The sequence below is a fragment of the Typha latifolia genome, chromosome 13 (genome assembly GCF_019914945.1).
Source record: "Typha latifolia isolate L0001 chromosome 13, TyphaL0001v2, whole genome shotgun sequence".
Classification (NCBI taxonomy): Eukaryota; Viridiplantae; Streptophyta; class Magnoliopsida; order Poales; family Typhaceae; genus Typha; species Typha latifolia.
Window position 1 is genome coordinate 4443517 of NC_133098.1, and position 21103 is coordinate 4464619.

Below are 21103 nucleotides of genomic sequence, written 5' to 3' on the forward strand. Positions count from 1 at the left end.
TCAGTTGTTTATTTTACATTTGGAAAATAAACAAAAGGTGTTATTCTTCCCCGCCTTTAGTACTTTCTCATTTGCTACTTGATGAACTTGAGCTTCTTCTGTAGGTGGTGTCCATGGGTAGGAAAAAGTTTAGTGCTGATTTTCAACTCATGTTCCGGCTTCTCAAATTATTCTTGTTTATTGGATCCATCGGGACTCTTGGCATCCTTTTCTCCCTTCTTAATCTAACAATAAGCGACATCTTTGCCAGCTTACTTGCTTTTGCACCAACAGGATGGGCACTTCTGCAGGTATTTTGTTTTTGTAAGTAGATGAATATGTTGGAAAAGATTTAAACCCAGTATCTAGTTCTCTACTTCTATGTTTGGAGATAATACCTGCTTTGTTTGTCCATGTATACTCACTTATTTGCATGTATACCCCTCCAAATATCATACTTTGCATGTATACCCCTTAATTATGAACACATTTAGCAGTAAAAGTAACAAAAATGCCCTTACTTGGAGATTTGAAGTTTCACCCGAGACAGGACAACAATGGCTGAAACTTAACTTAATGAAAACTAAAGCTGAAACTCATTGGTTAAGACTGAAATTATCAAAATTTCTGGTTTTGATACCTATTCTGAACCATAATGGGCTTAAAATATTTATTTTTCTAAGGATCAGAATTGAAACTAACATGAAACTGATACTTCAAACCATGCTTTATCTTTTACTTTTAAATTGCTTCTGTTATAACTATTAGTTAAGTATAAGAGGTATCCAACAAGCCATTCAAAATAAGAAGTATACAATCAAATATGAGACCTTCAAAAAAGTTTTAAAAAAAAATCCCATCTCTTCTTCTTCTATCTAGTATCTTACAAGTGCAACCTCAATTATTTTCATGTGGGCATCTTTGGAGCAGATATCACAGGCATGCAAGCCAGTGGTGAAGGCAGTGGGGCTGTGGGGCTCGGTCAAAGCTCTTGCAAGGGGATATGAATACATTATGGCGCTTGTGATCTTCATACCAGTCGCTGTGTTGGCATGGTTTCCATTTGTCTCTGAGTTCCAGACCAGGCTCTTATTTAACCAGGCCTTCAGCCGAGGCCTGCAGATTTCTCGTATTCTTGCCGGTGGAAAGAAGCATAACTGAAACGCTGAGCAAGAGAATGGAGATAGTTGAAGAGTTAGTTGAAGATATATACCCCAAGGTCAGAGAGCTATGACTATAGAAGAGGATCCCCTATATACAGATTTACCATTGCATTTCAAGTGTATAAGAGAGCATATACACCATTGGAAAGAGCAAGGAGTAGAGCAATAGAAAGGTAATGGAGGGAGAGATAGGAGACATCTCCTAGTTTTGAACTAGTGGAACTGAAAGAAAGTTTGCTGTCTTGAGAGTTGCAGCAGTAATGCAATCTTTTTTGTTCCCTTCTATCTTGTATCCTGGAGGCATTGTCAATTGTGTAAATATCGATTGACATCTGTTGTATAAAACACAAAAAAAGAAATACAGAAAATATTAACTGAAATTAGCAAATTGTTTATCAGAATTATTTTTCTCTTTTTTTTGAGAAAGTATCTGTGATCTCTCATTGGGTGGGAAAAAAGAACGATAAAGTTTAAGCGTTTTCGGTAGTGCTTAAACTTTCAATATGTTCATTTCAAGGCTAAATTATATCTAGACCTCTTGAACTATAGCCTATTATCACTTATACTCGCTAAAGGGAAAAAAAACATGACATTAAGACCTCTTGAACTATCATAATTCTTATAGAGGGTTATACTGTTAAAATAAAAGTTGATTTTATAAATTGGCTCTTTGTTCATAACTTCATATGCATATATGTGGGGTTCATGGGAATTGAGTGGTTGATAGGGATTAATGGGAGCAAGAGAGATTGATAGGAACAAGCAAAAAGAAATTTGGAGGGAAGGGGAGAGGAAGAAAGATTTGACTTAAAATAGGGAGGGAGAGAGTTTCGAAAAGAGGAAGGAAAATCATATGATAATAGGAGTTGATATTTGGAGTAAAAAATATGGAAAATAGCGGAGGAGAGGATTGGAATGATTTACATGAAAAATCCTCTTAGTTATGGTACCCTTATTGAAAGTTGTATGTTTAGTTGCGTATCTTCGTAAATTTGAAAGTATATTTTGTATACTATTTGCGTATAATCTATATAAATAATGTGTGTCGTTTTATCATTATATTTGAATGCACACCTTGATAAAATTAAATATATATATATATATATATATATTGCATAGTATTTGTGTATAGTTTTAGAACTGGACGGCTTTTTTTTTTTACTTTGTTAGAGCTAAATTAGTAAATGAGGTCCTTATTTGCTATTCCAAAACTAAAAAGATCAAAACGGTCAAATACCGTAATTAAGGGGTTCTTTAATGCAAAATACCTATACTATGGAGAGAGATTGGAAAGAAGGAAAGGATTTGAATCAAACTTAAATTGAATCTTAGATTATCTACACTCAATATAATTAAATCAAATTAAAATTTATTTATTATTTCTATATTATATATATATATATATATATTAATAAATGTAAATCGAGAGCCAGCTTTTGCTCAAGCATGACTTGAAATTAGTTTCTAAGCCTGATATAATTGACCAAGCTTGACTTGTTACAGATACGAGTCTTGACTCAGTCTTATTGAGCGTAGTTCGAGCCAACTTAACTATTTTGATGGCCCTAGGTCTAGGGGATACCATATCATAGTTTAGCCCCCTTCACTTGAGATCAAGATTCTCTCCACCTCACCTCTTCACCTCCACCACATTCTCCCATTGAGGCCTTACCTTCCTCACCATAAGGTAGAGAAGGCAATTGATTTAGGTTGTATGGGCCAAATTCAACCCAACAAGAACATTGCTTATGTATTAAATGGATTACGAGTCCCCAACACTTCCAAGCTAACATTATCCAATCATGTTACAGTTATAGGTTTCGAGACAAGATAGTCCATAATTGTTGGTATATCAATCTTGACCAAATTTAAACGAATTTGACATTAATTTTGCATTTTTTTTAAGTTTGGAGGGAAATCTAATTAACTAGAAAATATAAAAGTTGGGTTTAAATAAACTAATATAGAGTTTATCTAACATATTCCATACCTATTTTGACCCAATTTGAATGAATTTAACATACAAATATCAAATTTTTTACTTTGGCAGAACTTTGGGGGGATCAAATTTTCCCTTTAATTCCTACATTATAAAGAGTACTTTTCATAGATCTATTACTAAGATGTTAGATCTATATAGAAAAATCTTTTCAAATGATAGATCTAGCAAAATTGAGCTGGATCTATCATTTATATACCCAAATGATATACTAAGTGTAGAAAAGAAACTTGTGTCAACCGATTCGGATCGGCACACCCCCGGCATAGGGTTGTGCCATTGGTATAACCTGTGCCGAGTGCCAATACTTCTTCTGCTTGGGCCGTGTCGACAGACATGACCATCTTTGCGTGAATGTTCCAAACATCGACTGCCCATGTGGACATGCTGATATGCATGGCTCAATAGTTAACCCATTGTCAGCACTCCTTTTTGCCAAACCAATTCCCCTGTGCTGGCCTTGTTCAACCCTGTGCAGAACCAACATGAAGTATTTGACAAGAGGGTGTGCCAACTAACGCTCCTCAGAATGCTTGCACTAATGATTCACACACAAGAATCATGCTGCTATATGTTAATCCTTGATTCTAAGTAAGCCACAACATAATATAATGTGTAGTTCTAGGAGACTCTTCTAGCAGAATCATACACGACATGTCAATGTAACAGGACACACTTTGATAGACAATATTACAGATTTACAGGTATAATACAAGGAATGCAATGTTTGCACTAATGACTCACACACAAGAATCACGGCGCTATATGTTAATCCTTGATTCTAAGTAAGCCACAACCATAATGTGTAGTTCTAGGAGACTCTTCTAGCAGAATCCATACACGACACGTCGACATAACAGGACACACTTTGATAGACAATATTACAGGTATAATACAATGAATGCAAAATAATCTTAAGGTAGCCAATCACCAAGAGAGAGACAAACTTACTTCAGTGGTCTTGCAAGGACTCTCTGTCCAATTGTCACAAAGCTGGTTTCCTGGTTTGACATAAACCACGCCAGAGATGATACATATGATCAAAGATTGTCAATACATTTGGTGGCAATTTCATCTTACTGATGAGTCAAAATGAAGTTGTTTAATGTCAATGAATAACAACAATACCTTCCTGTGAATATGTGCTCACGCACACCAAGGATACTAGGCTGACGCAGCCCATGATCTTGATTAAATTCTTCCAGGAGGTTACGCATTTTTAGAGCCTCTTCCAGATAATTGTCCTAAAGAATTCCTCATCATTATATGAGGTAAAAGCTACAAGATATAAGACAAATCAAGTGATCGCATAGCTTCTCAGGAACTACCTGATTCATATCAATTGTCTGGAGTGCCTCGCCGCGTGTGAAAATTATGGCATGGTTTTGGTTTTCAGGTTTTCCTTCACCTATTTTTACTGGTCCTGGCAATTTTATGCGGTAGATTTCCTTTCACAGAATAAGAGAAGAAATAAATTGAATGGAGTTTAGTTTTTAAACTAGATGGGATGAATTGTGAATTATGCTTACCTGATCATGATTATCAACAGCTTTCACTAGCACAGAATAATAGACCTTCTGTACCTTGTCACCATCTCTTTCTTCAACTTCGTCAATATATGCTACACGGAGGGAAGGATAACTGTATGAATGAAGAAAATATCAATATCTAATAATAAATGTACAGTGTGGTAGCAGAAAAAATTATGCAGAACCAAAGTTTCATGTGAAATGCAAGGGAATCTTAGATGTACTAAAGCAATCTCATGTAGTGTCAATCATTCTCGATAAGTAAGATGGAAATCAAACGGAGGAAAGGAATAGTTGTATAAATAAAGAAAATATCAATCTCTAGTAATAAAGGTACAGTGTGGTAGCAGAAAACAATATGCAGAACAAAAGTTCCAAGTGAAACACAAGGGAATTTTAGGTGTAGTATAGTAATCTCATATATTATTAATCATTCTCAATGAATAACATGGAAATCAAATGGCAAACAGCATTACTGATACAATATATATATATATATATATATATATATATATATATATATATATATATATATATATATTCTATTATTCTTGTTAAGTAATTGGTACTTTGTAAAATACTTGTGCTTGGGACAAGGAAGATAAGTCGTAATCTTGGTTTATGTGTATGATAAATTTGGCTCATAATACTAAATGTACGTTATGCAATCTTTAGAGAAGGTCCAGCACTATTCTGCAATACTTGGCAAAACTTGCAGTCTTGTGCAATTTTTTGCTCAGCTAGCTACGTGCTTTATCAATGATGCCTTCTTCTCTGATATCTGTAGGTTACTACCTAATAGGCACATTACAAAAGAACTGATAACCTAATTTAAATTACTTAGCAGAAGTGGTCTTGATAATTTTCTCCTAGGAGTGCTTGTAATATAGTAAAAAGTATTGTTGGTGCCTAAATGGTATCATACTATCATCTTTGCTTCATGATCTTGTCTACTTCTGTTTAAGAATGATTTTGGCCAAAGACCAATCCAAAGTTAGCTATAATCTCAAGGCTTTGGTAAATTTCATTAGTTCACGTCGAAAGAGCACAGAATGAAATTCCATAAAATCAACAGGAACTGTCAGGAAAATTTACATAAATACTGTTTAATGTCTATAAGATGTTTTTTAGTAAGATCTCTGAAGGTTTGAATTGATTTCTAGCTGCAATTATCAACTCTGGTTGATAATCATCCTAAATGGTTCATCTCATTTTCTCTGGTGAAACCTTGAAATTATCATAATGGAAACGATTGTGTTGCACAACAAGAAAGAGAATATAGTCTCATAGAGTTGGATAAATTCTCTGTACTGATCTCTTTTCCTTTTCCCTAATTGATGATCATTTTTTCCTTTTTCATTTTATATATGCTTAAAAAATAAAAAGTGTCGTATTTTAAGTTTTAACACACACATACTCTAAAATTTTATGTTTGGTATGGGACAGAGATCAACTTTAACATTTGGAACCCTCTTCAAAATGAAAAATATGATACTTCCACCTACAGATTATGTAATGTGACATACACTTCTTTTTTATAGATAAGTATCCGGCATCATTGGTAGTCATCAGAATGACAAAGACCATGCAGTTGGTATGAAACCATGAGGTAGCAAAAACTATACTATAGCAAGTTTTACTGAAGGGAACATGTCTTCATCACTTTGAAGCATTAGATCATCGAGTTGACTTTAATAGTGAGCAAAAAGTTCAAGGCCAAGTATAAAATTGAATCAATTGATGGACCAAACTTACTTAACCATCAAGTTCAGAATGTCTGTTGCACGCAGATCTCCCGATTGTTTTTGATTGCCATAAATTTGGCAAGTGGCAACATATGTGAATTTCATGTCTGCTATGGCCTCAAGTTGAATAGACAGAGATCTTTGGCTCTTTTTTTCTTCCTCTACACTATCTGTAACAGCTTTATATCCTTCTAATATTTCTGCAGGCAAGTAGGAAAGTGAAGTATCACTCCTAACATTAGAAGAAAATTTATGAAAGAGAACTGCTAGATGTGGGCAAGAAAAAAAAATCGTACCACTTTCAGAGCCATGTCAAGAAAAGCCTGCAGCTTCAAAGCTCTTCGGTAGTACATCATGCCCCTAACTGTTGACACAGAAAGATGAGCGACAATGAAAGTTATTGTTATCTATAAAGCACAGCCTACATTATACAATGCACACTAGCCGCATAAAAAACTGTGTCGGCATGTAATGCTAATGGGGCACTGGTATGAAGTGCACCGACAACACAAAAAACCTTGAGTAAAACAAGTACCTGTTCTACAGAGTGTTTGTCCACGAAGAGAGGCCCAGTGACGAAGTTGTAAGAAATTCTTCTCATTCTCCCAAACTTCACTCTCTCTTTTACAGTTAATTCTCTCCATGAAGTTGTTCCACTCATCTATTACAAAAAATTGATTATGATAACCCCACAACTGAAGTTACTGATGGACATGCTATTTTGTACCAAGGATGGCCGTGCCGGCGGCATACCGGCACGTGGCACGAGGGGTGCCGCACGGCACCCCTCCTAATAGCTTCGCCATCGACCTCGTCGTCGAGCTCACTGTCGCCGTCGTCGCTGGCATTCGCCGTCGCAGCTCCCGGTCGCCGTCGCCGGGTGCCCTAGCTGAGGGAGGGGAAGAGAGAGAGAGAGAGAGAGAGAGAGAGAGAGAGAGAGAGGGGGTGGGTTTTTATCGGTTAAAAACTTAAGTTGCGGATCCGGAGCCGGATCCGGATCCTCAACTTAAGTTTTTAACCGATAAAAACCCACCTCTCTCTCTCGATCTCTCTCTCTCGATCTCTTTCTTCCCCTCCCTCAGCTAGGGCACCCGACGTGAGCCACCGGGAGCGGCGACGGCGACCGGGAGCGGCGACGGCGAAGGCCAGCGACTGCGGTGAAGTCCAGCGACGACGGCGACGGCCAAGGTGGTACATTTTTCTCTCCTTTTCTTACGGCACGTGCCGGCCGGCCGACGGTCGGCACGGGCCGTGCCTGTGGCACGGCCATCGTTGGAATGTACATTGCTTATTGGAAACATATACTTGTGAACTGCATCACAAGGATAGTTGTATAAATCTTACTTTGCTTATTTCTATGTGGCTGCCTTTTTTACATTGCTGCTGCTGCTCTCTCTCTCTCTCTCTCTCTCTCTCTCTCTCTCTCTCTCTCTCTCTCTCTCCTCCTCTCTTGACAGTGAGTACTGGCAATGGTGCGAAGAGGAAGGAAGAGAGCAGCCAAAGTATCACAATCGAGGGCGAATGAGAGAAGCACTGTGCAATTTGAAGACAGGGGGCAATCATTCAATGAGCGGGAAGGTACCGTTATAGATCTAGATTGCTTCCAATTCTCCTTTTCCTTTTGTAGTTTAGTTTTCTTATTCTATATTGAACCTTTCATCCAATTAGTGTTGCTAATCTTCCTGAAATTAATTTTGAGCTTGAGAAGACTGGTTGAGCATGAACATTTGAGCTCCAGATAAGGTTAACCGAGTCTAATGTTGAGCTGGACTCAAGCAGATCCTAAGCGGCTTTGTTAATATGGCAACCTAGTTGCAATATAGTCTGAAAAGATTCTGGCATGTACATAATTAGACTTAGAAAGCAAATTAGATTGTGAAGTTACAGAGCTTTAATGATGTACTACTATACCTTTGTTGCTTCTCTGATGCCTTCCCTAGTATACCTGTTTGTGAGCTAGTTGTCCTGGTCATCTAATTCTTGTTACTTCTATTATTAGTCAATTTTCTTACATCTTGGGAATGCATGATAAGTTTGATAAATTTGCTGAACCATATATTTGATTTTTCATTTGTTAATTAGTGTGCAAGGTGTTGATAAAACTGATAGGGCCTTTTTATTGTCTATTTTAACTCTATGCTAAGTTATCTTCCCATATGAAAGTTAGTTGTTTGCTAGGGGTTTGTCAATTTATTGCTCATTCATTTCTTGTCCATGTTAACATTCAGGTATGCTAATCTTATTTCCCATGTGAATAGTTGAACGTCGAGTTGCTGCTATTCACGCTATTTGTGAGGCAGAGACTGAGAACTTGCTCTCTCGGTTGCGATTGTTGCGCTCCTACATCAGCAAGGAACAGATGGAGACACCGGCATTAAAGTTTTTCCAGGAAAACTTGTCCAACCTAACAATTATAAGAAACGAAAGGTACAAGATATTTGAGTTGACGTGGAATGATAGAGATGGTTATATACCTGGAAAAGATGCAGATGACAGGGATATGCATATTTCACTTGGGAATGCTGCCAAACTTTCAGCTGTTCATGGTCTTCAGTTTTCAGTGAACTCAGGTTGGCATGAGCTTTTCCATGAACGCACTACATTCTGGACTCTGCATATTTAGATTTACTGTTAATTGGTACAATCCTTGCAGTGAAGAAGAACTTCTTAGAAGCTGCCAACTTGCACATTCCTGATTTTGTAAGATCATGTTTTTTTGAACTAATGATTTTAGATACTTATGTTCACTTTATTCACTGTTCTTAAAAAGGTAATTTCTTTGTGGCTTCAAGGGCTTGGGCGAATATTCCGAAAATCAAATGGCAGGAGCAAGAGAGGCTTTTCAGACTCCTGGGGTTTGTAATTTCTTTAACATATTTTCATGTGCTACTACTGTGATGGATTTATAATACTTTACATATGATCACAATATGGATCAAATGTTTCTTATGATAGTTGCAGATGCTTCCATATTTCCTCTTCCTGTAGCATTTACAGGACAAATCAGGAAAGCTAAGTTCTACTTTATTCTTTCCTTTTCATGTTTGGTGAGAATCATGCTTCTTGCAGGCCATGAGTAATCGTCTTTCTTTTGGCATGACGCCAAAAACTCTAAGGTTGCCCCAGAATGGTGAGATGCTTTTATCCGTGCGTGGCTCACCCCTTGGAGTGTACAAAGAAGAAAACTTGGAGGCAATTCATGGTAAATAGCTGTTTCATTTGCTCAATAATAACCACTAGCTTTGCCTTATTCTAATGTTCTCCAAATGGCAATTCTCAGAATCTGGAGATGACGCCTCCTAATTTGACAGTATCGTCGGTAACATCATCTTGATTGGAGAAACATTATTTTTAATGCATCTAAAGATCAGAGGTGCTTTGTTTCAGGATAATATTTTAGTAGACGGAAACTAGTTTGACTAGTGGATATGCCTGAAAACTTCCCCTCGAAGATGGAACTATGAAAATCTAATCAGGAGGATTGTTTATTCCCCTGTAAAAATGTTGTAAAAATCTTGAGAGTTGCAACTGTTGTACTTGTTATGTTATATTCTGTCACATAGTTCTCGCATCTTGTGATTTCAATGACAGATCGACGTTGTAATTGACTTTTCCTATAAATCTTCAGTTCCTGACTTCCAGATACAGGCAGTTACTTTTATGCAATTTACTTTGGCTTCGTTGTGGTATTCCTTACGATGCTGGCAACCGTCGTAAATCTGTCATTCCAACGATTGATTAGAGATGATTGGTCACTTCTAAGAGTGTTATAAATATGCTAAATGGAGCACATTTCTTCAGAAAAATGTGATTGTAAGCATGCATTTCTTGCATCACATTGCAGCTATGTATGCCTCCGATAATAGCAACATGAGAGATAGTTAAATTTGCATTATAATATTGTCCAGGAGTCACTAATTTCTCATCTTATTTCCATGAAGATATTTAAGTATTGAGGTACAAATGTACAACTATAATTACCACAAGCCATTTTATTCAACCCTAGTTATTTCCTTCTGATCAGATTAAACTATGTCTGAATAAATATATTTATAGAGCATCTTAATTATCATTATCATTTTTATAATTATGAGCCTATAGGCTAGATAAAAAAATCTAGCCCTTCTGGATATATATAAATTAGATAATTAGATCAATCCTTTCATAATTTTTTTTTAAAAAATTTACACTTGACTCTATAAATTATCATACTATTTATACCTCAGTAAACTTGTTTTATAACATATAAATTCTTTAAACTATTGAAAATGTCTCATCCCATTAATATCAAAGATGGAAAAAGCTGGACAAAATATCCCTCTAAAAGATAAAGGTATTTTAGTATATTAAAATTCTTTTTGCTCTTTTAAGAAAAAAAAAATATATATATATATAAATATATTATATAGTTAGTTATTCACAGGTACCTACATATGGAAACCTAGAGATGAAAAGATAACGAAAATTTAACGAAAAATATTTGAGGCACTTTTATGTGACATAAAAAAAATAGTCTATAAAAAACATAAAAAAGAGTGATAATTTACGGAGCTCTAAATATAATTAACTCTAAAATAAAAAATAATAAGCTCAAATTATATGCATATAACACTTTAATAAAATATCGACCAAATAGCCGTTATAAATTCTAATATTCACGAGAAACGTTAAACCTATAATTTCTGTCATGTATGACCGATAATAAAGACATGAGAATACTCAAATTAAACCTATAACCTATGCCTTCCTCAAATTTGTCAAATTTGCCGGCCAGTGAAGGAGATTGAGGTCCCCATGACAGCATGACTCCATGATAATTTGCAGGCCAGTGAATAACTTTCTAGAATCCACTATCTTTCTTGAATCAACTAGAGACACCACTCCCTTTAATTCAGCACTAGAGACATGCACTCCAGTCTCCACTAGCAACAAACCTTAAAAAAGCCTCCAATGCCAAAGACAGAGGAGGCTCGACGACTCCCAGTGACATCACTCCATTAGTGACAAAAGAATAGCAGCAGGTTTTGTCTAGAAAACACCTGTGCAGCTGATGCCTTGGAAGCCATTGTCTGAATGCCAAATCTTTCGAAAGCTCTGCACGATTTTTTAGAGTATTTGACTAAAGTATTGCTACAATACGACGTATGAAATCACTATCAGAGACAACGATTTTTAATAGATTAATTAATTTTTTAATATACTAGAAAACGGTTGTCTAATTTTTTTTTTAATTATAAATTATTATATAATAAATTTGAAATTTAATTTAGAAGAGTTATGATCTTTATATTGCGATTTTGAGCACAGTTGATTAAGAGGAATAATTACGACATTCCATTTTATATATCTTTTCTATATCTTCACAACTAACATATTTTTATGCAAAATTTTGATAATCTAAACTTTTTCTTTATAGTTTAGCCTATTGAAAAACATATCATTTTACTAAGAGTCATGCTATCTGAGACAGTGATTTTACTGTCCTACTGGTTTAAAAAATAGTTTGAATAGTATTCTAGTTTTGGAAAGATTAATTTACTGTAGCAGCAACAGCAGGTCAAAAACTCAATTTTTTTTTTCAAGTAATCAACTGTGAGAAGTTCTGCAATCCAGGCTGCACTGTACATGCTTGTGAGTAAGAACTTTTACAACAGAGTGGAGTTGTACGTGGATCATTCATAAGCTATACAATAAGCCAAAACTCTGTGAGACATAAAGCATCTCAGCATTAAGTGAGACTAATAACAAGCAGTCAATGCACACCATGGAAATTACACCCTAAGTGAGCTTCTAGTCTAGCATTCAAAGGTTAGATTAAAATGCTACTTAATAGGAATTGTGGTCTTTAAAAAAAAAATTTGCTCTTTAGGTAACTAAGTTTTTCAACAATTACAATAAGTCTAAATCATATGCATAGTATATAGTGCTCTTTAATAAAAATTTTACTAAATATCAACCACAATATAGCTTTCAAATATCTCTCTATGAGATTTAAAAGCTCTCCTTCTCTATTGTTGTAAGATAAGCTTAGACTAGTTCTCTACCTTAATTGCTTTAGAAAATCTTAATGGCTGATAGGACTCATTATTTGCTTTGGTTTATAACTACTGCATCATATAGTTAAAAATGCTCTTCTTATACACAAATATTTCTACGTTCTAATCTTAACAATATATATATCATCATATGCTTTTAATAGGTTAGATATCTTTTTTTTTATTTCTTACTAAGTTTAGGCTAATAGCACTTTGGTGAGCTTAACTTAACCTAATCCAATACTTAAAAATATATACCAAGTCAACATATACTAATTAAATGGCTAATACACATACAAAACATGACTCCTATTAAGGCTTAATCACTTAATCTCTCTCTCTCTCTCTCTCTCTCTCTCTCTCTCTCTCTCTCTCTCTCTCTCCTCCACAAACAAAGTAATGGATAGGAGGAGGATTACATGCACATCCATGCTTCTCCTCACAATCCTACTCTTCCTTTCCACCTCCATTAGTGCAAGACCTCACACCTCCATCCCTCAAACCCCAATCAAAGCTGGTTACTACCCTTCATGGCTCTACCCTTCCTTCCCTCCCTCCTCCATCAACCCTTCTCTCTTCACCCACGTCCTCTTTGCCTTCGCCGAGCCGGACCCCTCCACCTTCCAACTCACCATCTCTTCCTCCGACGCCGCCATCCTCGCCAACTTCTCCTCCTCCCTCCGCGCCAAGCCCGTCAAGACCCTCCTCTCCATCGGCGGCGGCGGCGCCAACACTACCGTCTTTGAAAAGTTGGCCTCCGCTCCGTCGAGTCGGGCGGTTTTTATCCAGTCGACGATCTCCGTCGCTCGTCGTTATGAGCTCGACGGCGTTGACTTGGACTGGGAGTTCCCCGCGAACCCGGGGCAGATGTCGGACCTCGGGGATCTGTTCGTCGAGTGGCGCGCGGCGGTGGAGGAAGAGGCGGCCGCCACGGGGAGGCCGCGGCTGCTTCTGACGGCGGCGGTTTACTTCGCGCAGAGGTTCTTCTTGCCGGGGGACGTGCCGCGGGCGTACCCAGCGGCCGCGATCGCGGCGTCGCTGGATTGGGTCAATGCCATGTGCTTTGACTTCCACGGCTCGTGGGACACGTCGGCGACCGGGGAGCACGCGGCGCTCTATGATTCGGCCAGCAACGTTAGTGGGAGCTACGGGTTGAAGTCATGGGTGGCGGCGGGCGTGCCGGCGAAAAAGGTAATTTTGACTGACTAATTCTTCGAATGTTGCAATTTACACCCTGCCTTTTCATTAATTCTAATATTTCATCCCTGCTAGCCCTCCTTTATCTTTTTTTTATCTTTTTGGCGGCAAACTAAGCTAAGCCTAAATTTACCAATAATTATTATTTTTATTATATTTGATCAAATCACAAATCGAAGATACTCGTTAAATACAAGGTTAGTGAGGATTGGATAAATATATTAAATTTCAAATATTAAAGATAAAATACATATATATATATATACTTAATATTTTTGTTATATTTTTATTATCTAAAATCTGATTAGTATTATTTTTAGATGCATTGAAAAACTTATCTAATTTTTTATAATTTTATTTATAATGAGTATCTTCAAATTTAATAAATAATTTAATTAAATATAACAAAAAATAATAATAATTTTAATTTAGATATAAACATAAGAGAGTAAAGTAACACATTTGAAACTATATAAGATGGAAGTAAATTTAGATGTAACTATTATGGGTAAAATGTAATTTCTCTAAAAGTTTTGCGAGTTTAATCCTCTCTCTCTATATATATGTTGTAATAGGTGGTGATTGGCTTGCCGCTTTACGGGCGGACGTGGCGGCTCAAGAATCCGGCGGAGCACGGGATTGGTGCGGCGGCGGTCGGTGTAGGCTCCGGGGAGGATGGGGTGATGAGATATGACGATGTGGTGGATTATAACAAGGAAAAGAATGCCCATGTAGTGTTCGATAAAATGGTTGTGGGGGTTTACTCTTATGCTGGGGATAACTGGATTGGTTATGATGACTTGAGATCGGTGAGGAAGAAGATAGAGTATGCAAAGGGGTTGGGGCTTGGAGGATACTTCTTCTGGGCTATTGGGTATAATAAGGATTGGAGCATCTCCAAAGGAGGTAAGCACTATGCAACAATATATATAAATTGTCTCATAACAATAACTAACTAGCAAAATATTTTCTTTTAGCAAATTAAATTTATATCTTGTGGTTTGGTCTAATTTTAATTTTCACATCCGTACTTTAAATTTAAGCACTTAACTCTTATGCGATCAAAATCAAATTATAATTGTTAGATTTTTTATCCAAACTAACAACACATATGATCAAAATACTTCTACTATCATTAGCATCACTATTTGCCGTCCTAAGCAAGTTGCTATATAATCAAAATATCCTTCCTATCATCAATAGAATTTTAAGGTAGAGAAATTAGGGCAATCAAAGTATTATTCATAATTTTAGGTTCATCAAAGCCGACAGTAATTTGTTCACTTGAGCGAACCCTAATTAGAATATTTGTATGTCCACATATATATTATTACATCATATTATATATATTATTAATTTGTTATTTAACAATTTAATTTTTAGATCAATTCATTATCTAATACAATATTAGAGCCTAACTTTCTAGGATTTAGAATTGAAACCTCGGTTAACCTCATTAAATCTGTATTCTCTATTTTTTATTATCTTTAATATGTCCACATGTGGTGTATAAGATCATACATAAGTAATTGCTAAAGATATGATATACATTATTAGCTTTAACCTATTTTCGCTCAGCATTTTCATCGTTGGCTAGATGTGGATAAGGTTTATTCTTTAAAAAAGAAAGTAGCTTTAAATGAATAGTTAAAGTTCAATTTTATTATTTCATGTTCTTGAAGAAAGTAAGTACTTAATTTGAATGGTATAACAATGTAAGATAATCTAATTAACTATCCATTTTTTGGTTGAAACAGCTTGGAAAGCATGGGGACATTGAGCATGGTGTTTCTCTCTTGTTGGAAAATTATTTTAGAGTATTGTTGTTGTAATGAAAGATATTGTTTACTTGTTTACAGGTTTCAGATTGCTTGCTATAATCTCAAGTTCTCTTCACTGTTGCTTGTTGTTGTTCCTTTTGATTTATGTGGTTTACTTTTATATAATGCTTATTTTGTTCATATTATTAAAGCATGTAACTTTATTGGTATATAACTATATATATATGCTATGTAAGAACATAAAATTTAAAGTCAATATGTATCAGAGCCAAATTTTTATGAGTCATGTTAAGATTTTGCTAACATTGTTATGTATCATCCATCTCTATATGCAATAAAGTTTACACATATGATGTCTTTAGAGATGGTACATAATATTGACAATGAGATTATGCTCAAATGGTTAGACAGGCTATTATTGTCTAAATTTTTTTGTTTAAATTATAACAGCATCGTTTTAACTGCATATTATTAAGTTTCCATTTTTTTAAAGAAAAAGAGATGATATATATTGTTGGTCGATAACTTTAACAACTTAACCAGCTTTTAAGTTGTCATGTATATAAGATCAAGGTATGGCCCCGGCAACTCAACTCTACTAGGGCTTCAAGACAAATTCTCCTCTCCCTAAAGCTCTTCCCATTGTTGGTGGTCTTCTCCCACTCCCCTCCTCTAGCCAGTTTGGTTGATGGAGAGTGGAGAGGAGAAAGATTTTTTCTATTATCCTGTAAGAACTTTTGTCCTCCGTTTTCTTTTCTTTATTTCCTTCTCCTCCTAATTTTTTAGCCTCCTTTCCTCACATCCCAAATTACTCGGTGAAGAAGATCTCGCTTCTCCTTATTTTTCTCTTCTCCCTTCTCCATTGACTCCCTCTCCCTTTTCCTATTGCCATTATTGCCGCCATCGTCGTTGTCACGACTGCATCGTTATCTCGTTTTTTCCTTCTACTTTTTTTGTTGCTTTTTTTGTCTTCTTTAGGATCTATGGTGGTCCTTTACAAGGTTGTTTGTGTCGCGTCTTTATGCAGAGCTACAAGACATTGACCCTCTTCTATCTATGTTCTTGCTATGGCTATTTTATGTTAAAAAATTTTAGGTCCATCAAGCATCTTGTTGTGATCTTTTTGTGATTCCGTTGATGATTGCTAAGTGAAATACTTGTTTCCAAAGATATCACAATCTAACTTTTCTCACTCTTAATCATACATGAATGCTTGTAATTGTTGTAAGCTTGATACTATGCTTCTATTGTGGTGCGATCTTTTTAACCAATTATACAGCTTATGTTTAAGGTCATCCTTATATATTTTATTTCTCTATTTGTGTATCAATAAACTTGATCAAAAATATTATTTTCTATAAGAATAATTTCTAATTTTTCGACTAACATCTTGTGTGTGAGGATTTTAAAATTTAAATTCTTATTTTATTATATAATTTTTATATGATATTATGAGTTAATTAAATCAACCATTGCCAAATTAAAGAGTATTATATCATAATATTAAAGATAATTTTTTTAAGTACTTAAATTACTCTTTAGTGGGAAAAAGTTTGATTTAATAAGGTGACATATAATTTTAAAAATATTTAATAATTCAATTTAATCAGACGATTAAAGTGTTGTACGAAAATTACAGTGAAAAATGAGGGTGCTGATTATAAAATCTTTAAAAATAAGAAATTAATAAAAAAAATGTAAGGTGCTATTTAAAAAATTTGATAGGAAAAAATAATCAAATTTAGAATATCCAACCATCTTCTATGGAATATAAATGAATCGAAACCCATTGATTCATGTCATGATGAATAATTAAATAATTTATTAAAGGTAGGTTTAAAAATAAGAAGATTTCAAATGACAGGAAATATCAAATAAGAAATGAGATGCTTAGGAATAGTTTAATGAATTGTTTACAAAATTAAAAGCTGTCCTGCAACATCTCAGCACTTGATAAGTTTTATAAATTGATAATTGAACTATTTGGAGCACAATAAAAATATTCATAAAGCATGAAATATTTAATAAAGTTCTTAGAACAGTTCATAGCATCTTGGTCTGCCAATAGAACTATTTAGAAATTTATATAAGAATATTGAAAGAATATTTGTAGGAAAATTTATCGAAAGCACCCAATATGTTGCTTTTATTATCATTCACATCCAACCATATCATATCGAATACTTATCGATATATGACCTAAATATCTTTAGCTAAGTTTTATATGTATCTGTGACAAATACTCTTGCTTAAAGATTTAGCGTGGATCGACATTTTAGCTATCATATTTCTAGTCAGACATAAAACATTTTTTTCTATGGCCCATGTGGACTTTTATTTTTTCTTATTCTAGAATAAGAAATGCTACTCTAGATTAGAAATTAAACATCAAATTATCCCTGACATTATTTAATTTTTTTCATATAAAAGTCTAATTTTTATAATTTTTCTCTTAATTTGGCTAAAATTATTTATAAAATCTTCTCACATCTCTTCTACCATCTATCTATCTCATATGAAATACGACATTTTAATATCAAATTAAGAGTATTTATACTAATTTCCACTTATTATTCGTATTCTTTTTAACTTTATCAAATCTAATTATTACGCAGCAACTAAACATCAAATTAGCCTAGTCTAGATTAGAGTAATAGATTATGCAAGAAGATTAATTGCCATCATAATTCACGAATCTTAACTTAAAAGTTGTTGATATCTAAAATCTAATTCATCCATAAAAAAAAAAGATTTTTATAAATCACACCCTATATTTTACATATTTTATGATTCGCACTTTGTCTTTAAAGATTTTGTAACTCGACTCACTCTTTTCCCCTATAATTCTTATTTAACACTCTAATATGATTTTGACTAACTAATATCGACCAAATTACTAAAATACTTCAACTATTTCTTCTCATTTTCTATATCCTTCCACCATCTTCCCCACCTACCTTCTCCACCGTCGCTATCGTCATCGCCACCGCCACCACCTTTCTCTCATCTTCCTCCTCCCTCTCCTTCCTCTCCTCCTTTTCTTCTTCTTCTTTTTTTTGGAAGAAAAAAATAGGATGAAGAAAACATAAGTAATTTATATATTTATAAATTATCTTATATATTATAGTATAATATTATTTTTTTAATACCGTCTAAGCTCGGGAGTGTTAAATGAGAATTATAGAGAAAAAAGAGTGGTTGAATTATAAAATTATCAAAGATGGAACAAATCATAAAATAAATAAAATATAAGGTATAATTTATAAAAATTCAATAAAGAAAAAGATTTTAAAAAAAAAGTGAAGTCATAAATGGACTTAACCAATAATTATTCACCTTATATAAATATCTACCTTAAAGCAGCTGGACTCTGGAGGCATGATTTTGCTTCGGTACCCTCTCAGCATGACCACCATTATAGCAATCCTTCCTTCCACTATCCCTTTGCCTATCAAAAGCCTAGTAAGATATATATATATATATATATATCCCTTTGCGTGGGCTTCACTCAAAGCCTAAAAGCAGTTGACCTACAATGGCCGGTATCCCCTACCCACGCACAACCGACAGCTGGGGGTGTTCAGCGATAACGGTAAACTCAAAACGGAGTAATAGTGTAGTATAATAGTCCCGATAAGCGGATCCCGCAGTAACCGTCCGAGAATAAGAACATCGTATTATTCTTCATTTATTCTACCCTTGGATGGAATAGAGATTAGAGAGGGAGGAAGGACGATAAAGAAAGAGAGCGGGTGCGACGGAAACGAAGCCGAGGCGACCCGGATCCCGAATTTTTTTTGTCTATCCCCAAAATAACTTCTCCCTTCTCCCTCCCCGCCGCCGTGATACGCCAATTTGGATTCCCCCCCGCCCCACCGCCGATAGAGCCATTTCCGCCGCAGGATGTTCATCCGAGGGTTCTCACGGAAGCGGCGGCCAGGGGAAGTTCCGGTGTACCTCAACGTCTATGACCTTACCCCCATCAATGGCTACGCGTACTGGCTCGGGCTCGGCGTCTACCACTCCGGCGTTCAAGGTGAGGCCTTTATTGTTAGAATCCTTCTCCTTCTTTTTCTTTTTCTCGAGATTAGGGTTTTGTTAGGGTTTTATTGAGCTAGGGTTTCGGCTCCAGTGCACGGGGTGGAGTACGCCTACGGCGCGCACGAGCTCCCGACGACGGGGATCTTCGAGGCGGAGCCGCGGATGTGCCCGGGGTTCGCGTTCCGGAAGTCGATCCTTATCGGGTTCACGGATCTGGGCCCGCGTGAGGTGAGGGCTCTCATGGAGGAGCTGGCGGTGGAGTACACGGGGAACACCTACAACCTCATCTCCAAGAACTGCAACCACTTCTGCAACGTCGCCTGCCTCCGCCTCACGTCGAAGCCGATCCCCAATTGGGTCAATCGCCTCGCAAAAATCGGTAATTTTCACCTTAAACTCTCTCCTCCTTTTTGGCTAAAGATTGGATCTATGGTGCGGTCTTTCTGACCGGAATTGGGGGAGCATTTAAAGGGTTCCTCTGCAATTGTGTGCTGCCCGTGCACGTAGCGGCGGTGAGGCAGCCGGGGGACGAGGGGAAAGGGAGCCGCCAAGAAGAGAAGGCGAGGTTGAGGAGCAATTCGACGAGAAACCCCAGCATCGCCTCTTCTTCTATATGGAATAGAAGCCTCAGGAGGAGTAGAAGGTCCTCGTCGTCGTCCTCTCTCGTCGGGCTCACGTCAGCCCCCGCTGCATTCAAGGTCTAATCTCCGGCCCCGGCGCCGCCGACGCCGCTGTCGATGGAATTTGGGGGTAAATTTCCACTAAAAAGGCACTTGTCTTTTCTTATTCAATTAAAAAAAAAAGAATTCGGTTGGAAATTTTTTTATTTCCTTTTGAAATTTGAAACCGTTGGAATTGAATTCCCACAGCTGTTCTTTGTCCGTAAAATATTTTGATTTTGTTACTCTAAAATGGGTGAGCACGTACTTTCGAGTGGGTCCCAGGCGAAATATTCGGGATTCGTGGCATCATTCCATTGAGCTGTCGTCGTCTCCCGCTGTTCGAAGACCAACAGCGGCGGTCAGGTCGCTGTTAAGACGCACACGTGCGGGAGTCAGAGACTGCCGGTTATAGTGCACCGTCGTGGCTGGGGACCACCGGCGATCCGGTCGGCCAGTAGAGGAGCCGGCCAGTGGTGGTCCAGGTCAGCACGACATGAGTGCCGAAAGATTCTCTTGGAGGTTGTGATTTGGGGTGGCTAATAAAGGTTGACCATTAGATTCGAGTGTTAATAGGATCTCCAAATGGATAGAGAGGGTGCTGAGATTTTAAACCGGTTTAAGATTTAAAACGTTCCTGGATTTGGATCATAAACGTATTATTAATCTATTGAATCTGTTTGTTAAGTTGTACTCTAATGATGAATTTTAATGAAATAATATAAGCCTATGTGCTTTCCCTTTAAACGAGAAAAGAAAATAAATTCATCTCCTAATATCTTTTGTAGGGAATGTTAGAAAATCTTCACTTGGTAAGAGGAAGGTCATGTACCAGAAATTGGAAGTATATAGTTATATGAATCATAATTAGAATCTAAGTAATGACTAAAATATTTTAATATGCAAGAGCTGACACAAATATAATAGATTTGATGCCAAAAAATCTCTTATCTTATCTCTGAGATCAATGCAGAT

The 21103-nt window shown here is 36.2% G+C and overlaps 5 protein-coding genes across 14 annotated transcripts in view; 4 read left to right on the forward strand and 1 right to left on the reverse strand.

Moving 5' to 3' along the window:
- The window catches only part of LOC140800039 (callose synthase 5-like), a 30662-nt gene extending 29119 nt beyond the window's left edge, over positions 1-1543 (forward strand). The window contains exons 41-42 of the mRNA XM_073154672.1: positions 105-290; positions 910-1543. Of these exons, the coding sequence (XP_073010773.1) occupies positions 105-290; positions 910-1140 (417 nt within the window). The 3' untranslated portion in view covers positions 1141-1543. The remainder of the gene's footprint in view (positions 1-104; positions 291-909) is intronic.
- On the reverse strand, positions 819-7347 carry LOC140800038 (callose synthase 5-like). Of its 7 annotated transcripts, XR_012111136.1 has the most exons (10): positions 6951-7347; positions 6712-6779; positions 6426-6615; positions 4671-4782; positions 4470-4589; positions 4270-4385; positions 4093-4142; positions 3431-3611; positions 1247-1436; positions 819-1144 (listed from the first exon to the last, which is right to left on the reverse strand). XR_012111136.1 is itself a non-coding variant. In XM_073154670.1 (8 exons), exons 3-7 carry the CDS (start codon positions 6518-6520, stop codon positions 4127-4129), a joined length of 459 nt encoding a protein of 152 aa, XP_073010771.1. In that variant the 5' UTR covers positions 6521-6615; positions 6712-6779; positions 6951-7347; the 3' UTR covers positions 819-1144; positions 4093-4126. The 7 variants fall into 7 exon arrangements, 6 of the variants coding, with proteins under 6 accessions (XP_073010771.1, XP_073010772.1, XP_073010770.1 ...); XM_073154670.1 differs by lacking the exons at positions 1247-1436; positions 3431-3611; XM_073154671.1 differs by lacking the exons at positions 819-1144; positions 3431-3611 and having other exon boundaries at positions 1417-1436.
- Positions 7348-7450: 103 nt separating this feature from the next.
- On the forward strand, positions 7451-10060 carry LOC140799519 (uncharacterized). 3 transcript variants are annotated; one of them, XM_073153857.1, is made up of 7 exons: positions 7451-7603; positions 7873-7993; positions 8674-8985; positions 9069-9115; positions 9208-9270; positions 9485-9617; positions 9696-10060. In XM_073153857.1, the coding sequence occupies exons 2-7, from the start codon at positions 7885-7887 to the stop codon at positions 9716-9718; spliced, it is 687 nt and encodes a 228-aa protein (XP_073009958.1). In that variant the 5' UTR covers positions 7451-7603; positions 7873-7884; the 3' UTR covers positions 9719-10060. The 3 variants fall into 3 exon arrangements, 2 of the variants coding, with proteins under 2 accessions (XP_073009958.1, XP_073009959.1); XR_012111014.1 differs by having other exon boundaries at positions 7460-7603; positions 9371-9617; XM_073153858.1 differs by having other exon boundaries at positions 7460-7606.
- Positions 10061-12777: 2717 nt separating this feature from the next.
- On the forward strand, positions 12778-15543 carry LOC140799842 (class V chitinase CHIT5a-like). The gene is made up of 3 exons (XM_073154334.1): positions 12778-13641; positions 14223-14553; positions 15405-15543. Exons 1-3 carry the CDS (start codon positions 12850-12852, stop codon positions 15425-15427), a joined length of 1146 nt encoding a protein of 381 aa, XP_073010435.1. The 5' UTR covers positions 12778-12849; the 3' UTR covers positions 15428-15543.
- A 3536-nt stretch (positions 15544-19079) lies between these two features.
- LOC140799843 (deSI-like protein At4g17486) lies at positions 19080-20892 on the forward strand. 2 transcript variants are annotated; one of them, XM_073154335.1, is made up of 4 exons: positions 19080-19464; positions 19561-19848; positions 19941-20219; positions 20339-20892. In XM_073154335.1, the coding sequence occupies exons 1-3, from the start codon at positions 19332-19334 to the stop codon at positions 20171-20173; spliced, it is 654 nt and encodes a 217-aa protein (XP_073010436.1). In that variant the 5' UTR covers positions 19080-19331; the 3' UTR covers positions 20174-20219; positions 20339-20892. The 2 variants fall into 2 exon arrangements, with proteins under 2 accessions (XP_073010436.1, XP_073010437.1); XM_073154336.1 differs by having other exon boundaries at positions 20414-20892.
- Positions 20893-21103: the final 211 nt, after the last annotated feature.

Coding starts and splice junctions, on each gene's coding strand:
- LOC140800038 (XM_073154670.1), bottom strand. CDS start 6,520: ATGAAATTCACATATGTTGCCACTTGCCAAATTTATGGCAATCAAAAA. Junction 4,783..6,425: donor ATTCTGAACTTGATGGTTAA/GTAAGTTTGGTC, acceptor TCATTCATACAG/TTATCCTTCCCTCCGTGTAG. Junction 4,590..4,670: donor CTGTTGATAATCATGATCAG/GTAAGCATAATT, acceptor ATTCTGTGAAAG/GAAATCTACCGCATAAAATT.
- LOC140799519 (XM_073153857.1), top strand. CDS start 7,885: ATGGTGCGAAGAGGAAGGAAGAGAGCAGCCAAAGTATCACAATCGAGG. Junction 8,986..9,068: donor TCAGTTTTCAGTGAACTCAG/GTTGGCATGAGC, acceptor CAATCCTTGCAG/TGAAGAAGAACTTCTTAGAA. Junction 9,618..9,695: donor AAACTTGGAGGCAATTCATG/GTAAATAGCTGT, acceptor GGCAATTCTCAG/AATCTGGAGATGACGCCTCC.
- LOC140799842 (XM_073154334.1), top strand. CDS start 12,850: ATGGATAGGAGGAGGATTACATGCACATCCATGCTTCTCCTCACAATC. Junction 13,642..14,222: donor CGGGCGTGCCGGCGAAAAAG/GTAATTTTGACT, acceptor ATGTTGTAATAG/GTGGTGATTGGCTTGCCGCT. Junction 14,554..15,404: donor TTGGAGCATCTCCAAAGGAG/GTAAGCACTATG, acceptor TGGTTGAAACAG/CTTGGAAAGCATGGGGACAT.
- LOC140799843 (XM_073154335.1), top strand. CDS start 19,332: ATGTTCATCCGAGGGTTCTCACGGAAGCGGCGGCCAGGGGAAGTTCCG. Junction 19,465..19,560: donor CTACCACTCCGGCGTTCAAG/GTGAGGCCTTTA, acceptor TTTCGGCTCCAG/TGCACGGGGTGGAGTACGCC. Junction 19,849..19,940: donor CAATCGCCTCGCAAAAATCG/GTAATTTTCACC, acceptor GAGCATTTAAAG/GGTTCCTCTGCAATTGTGTG.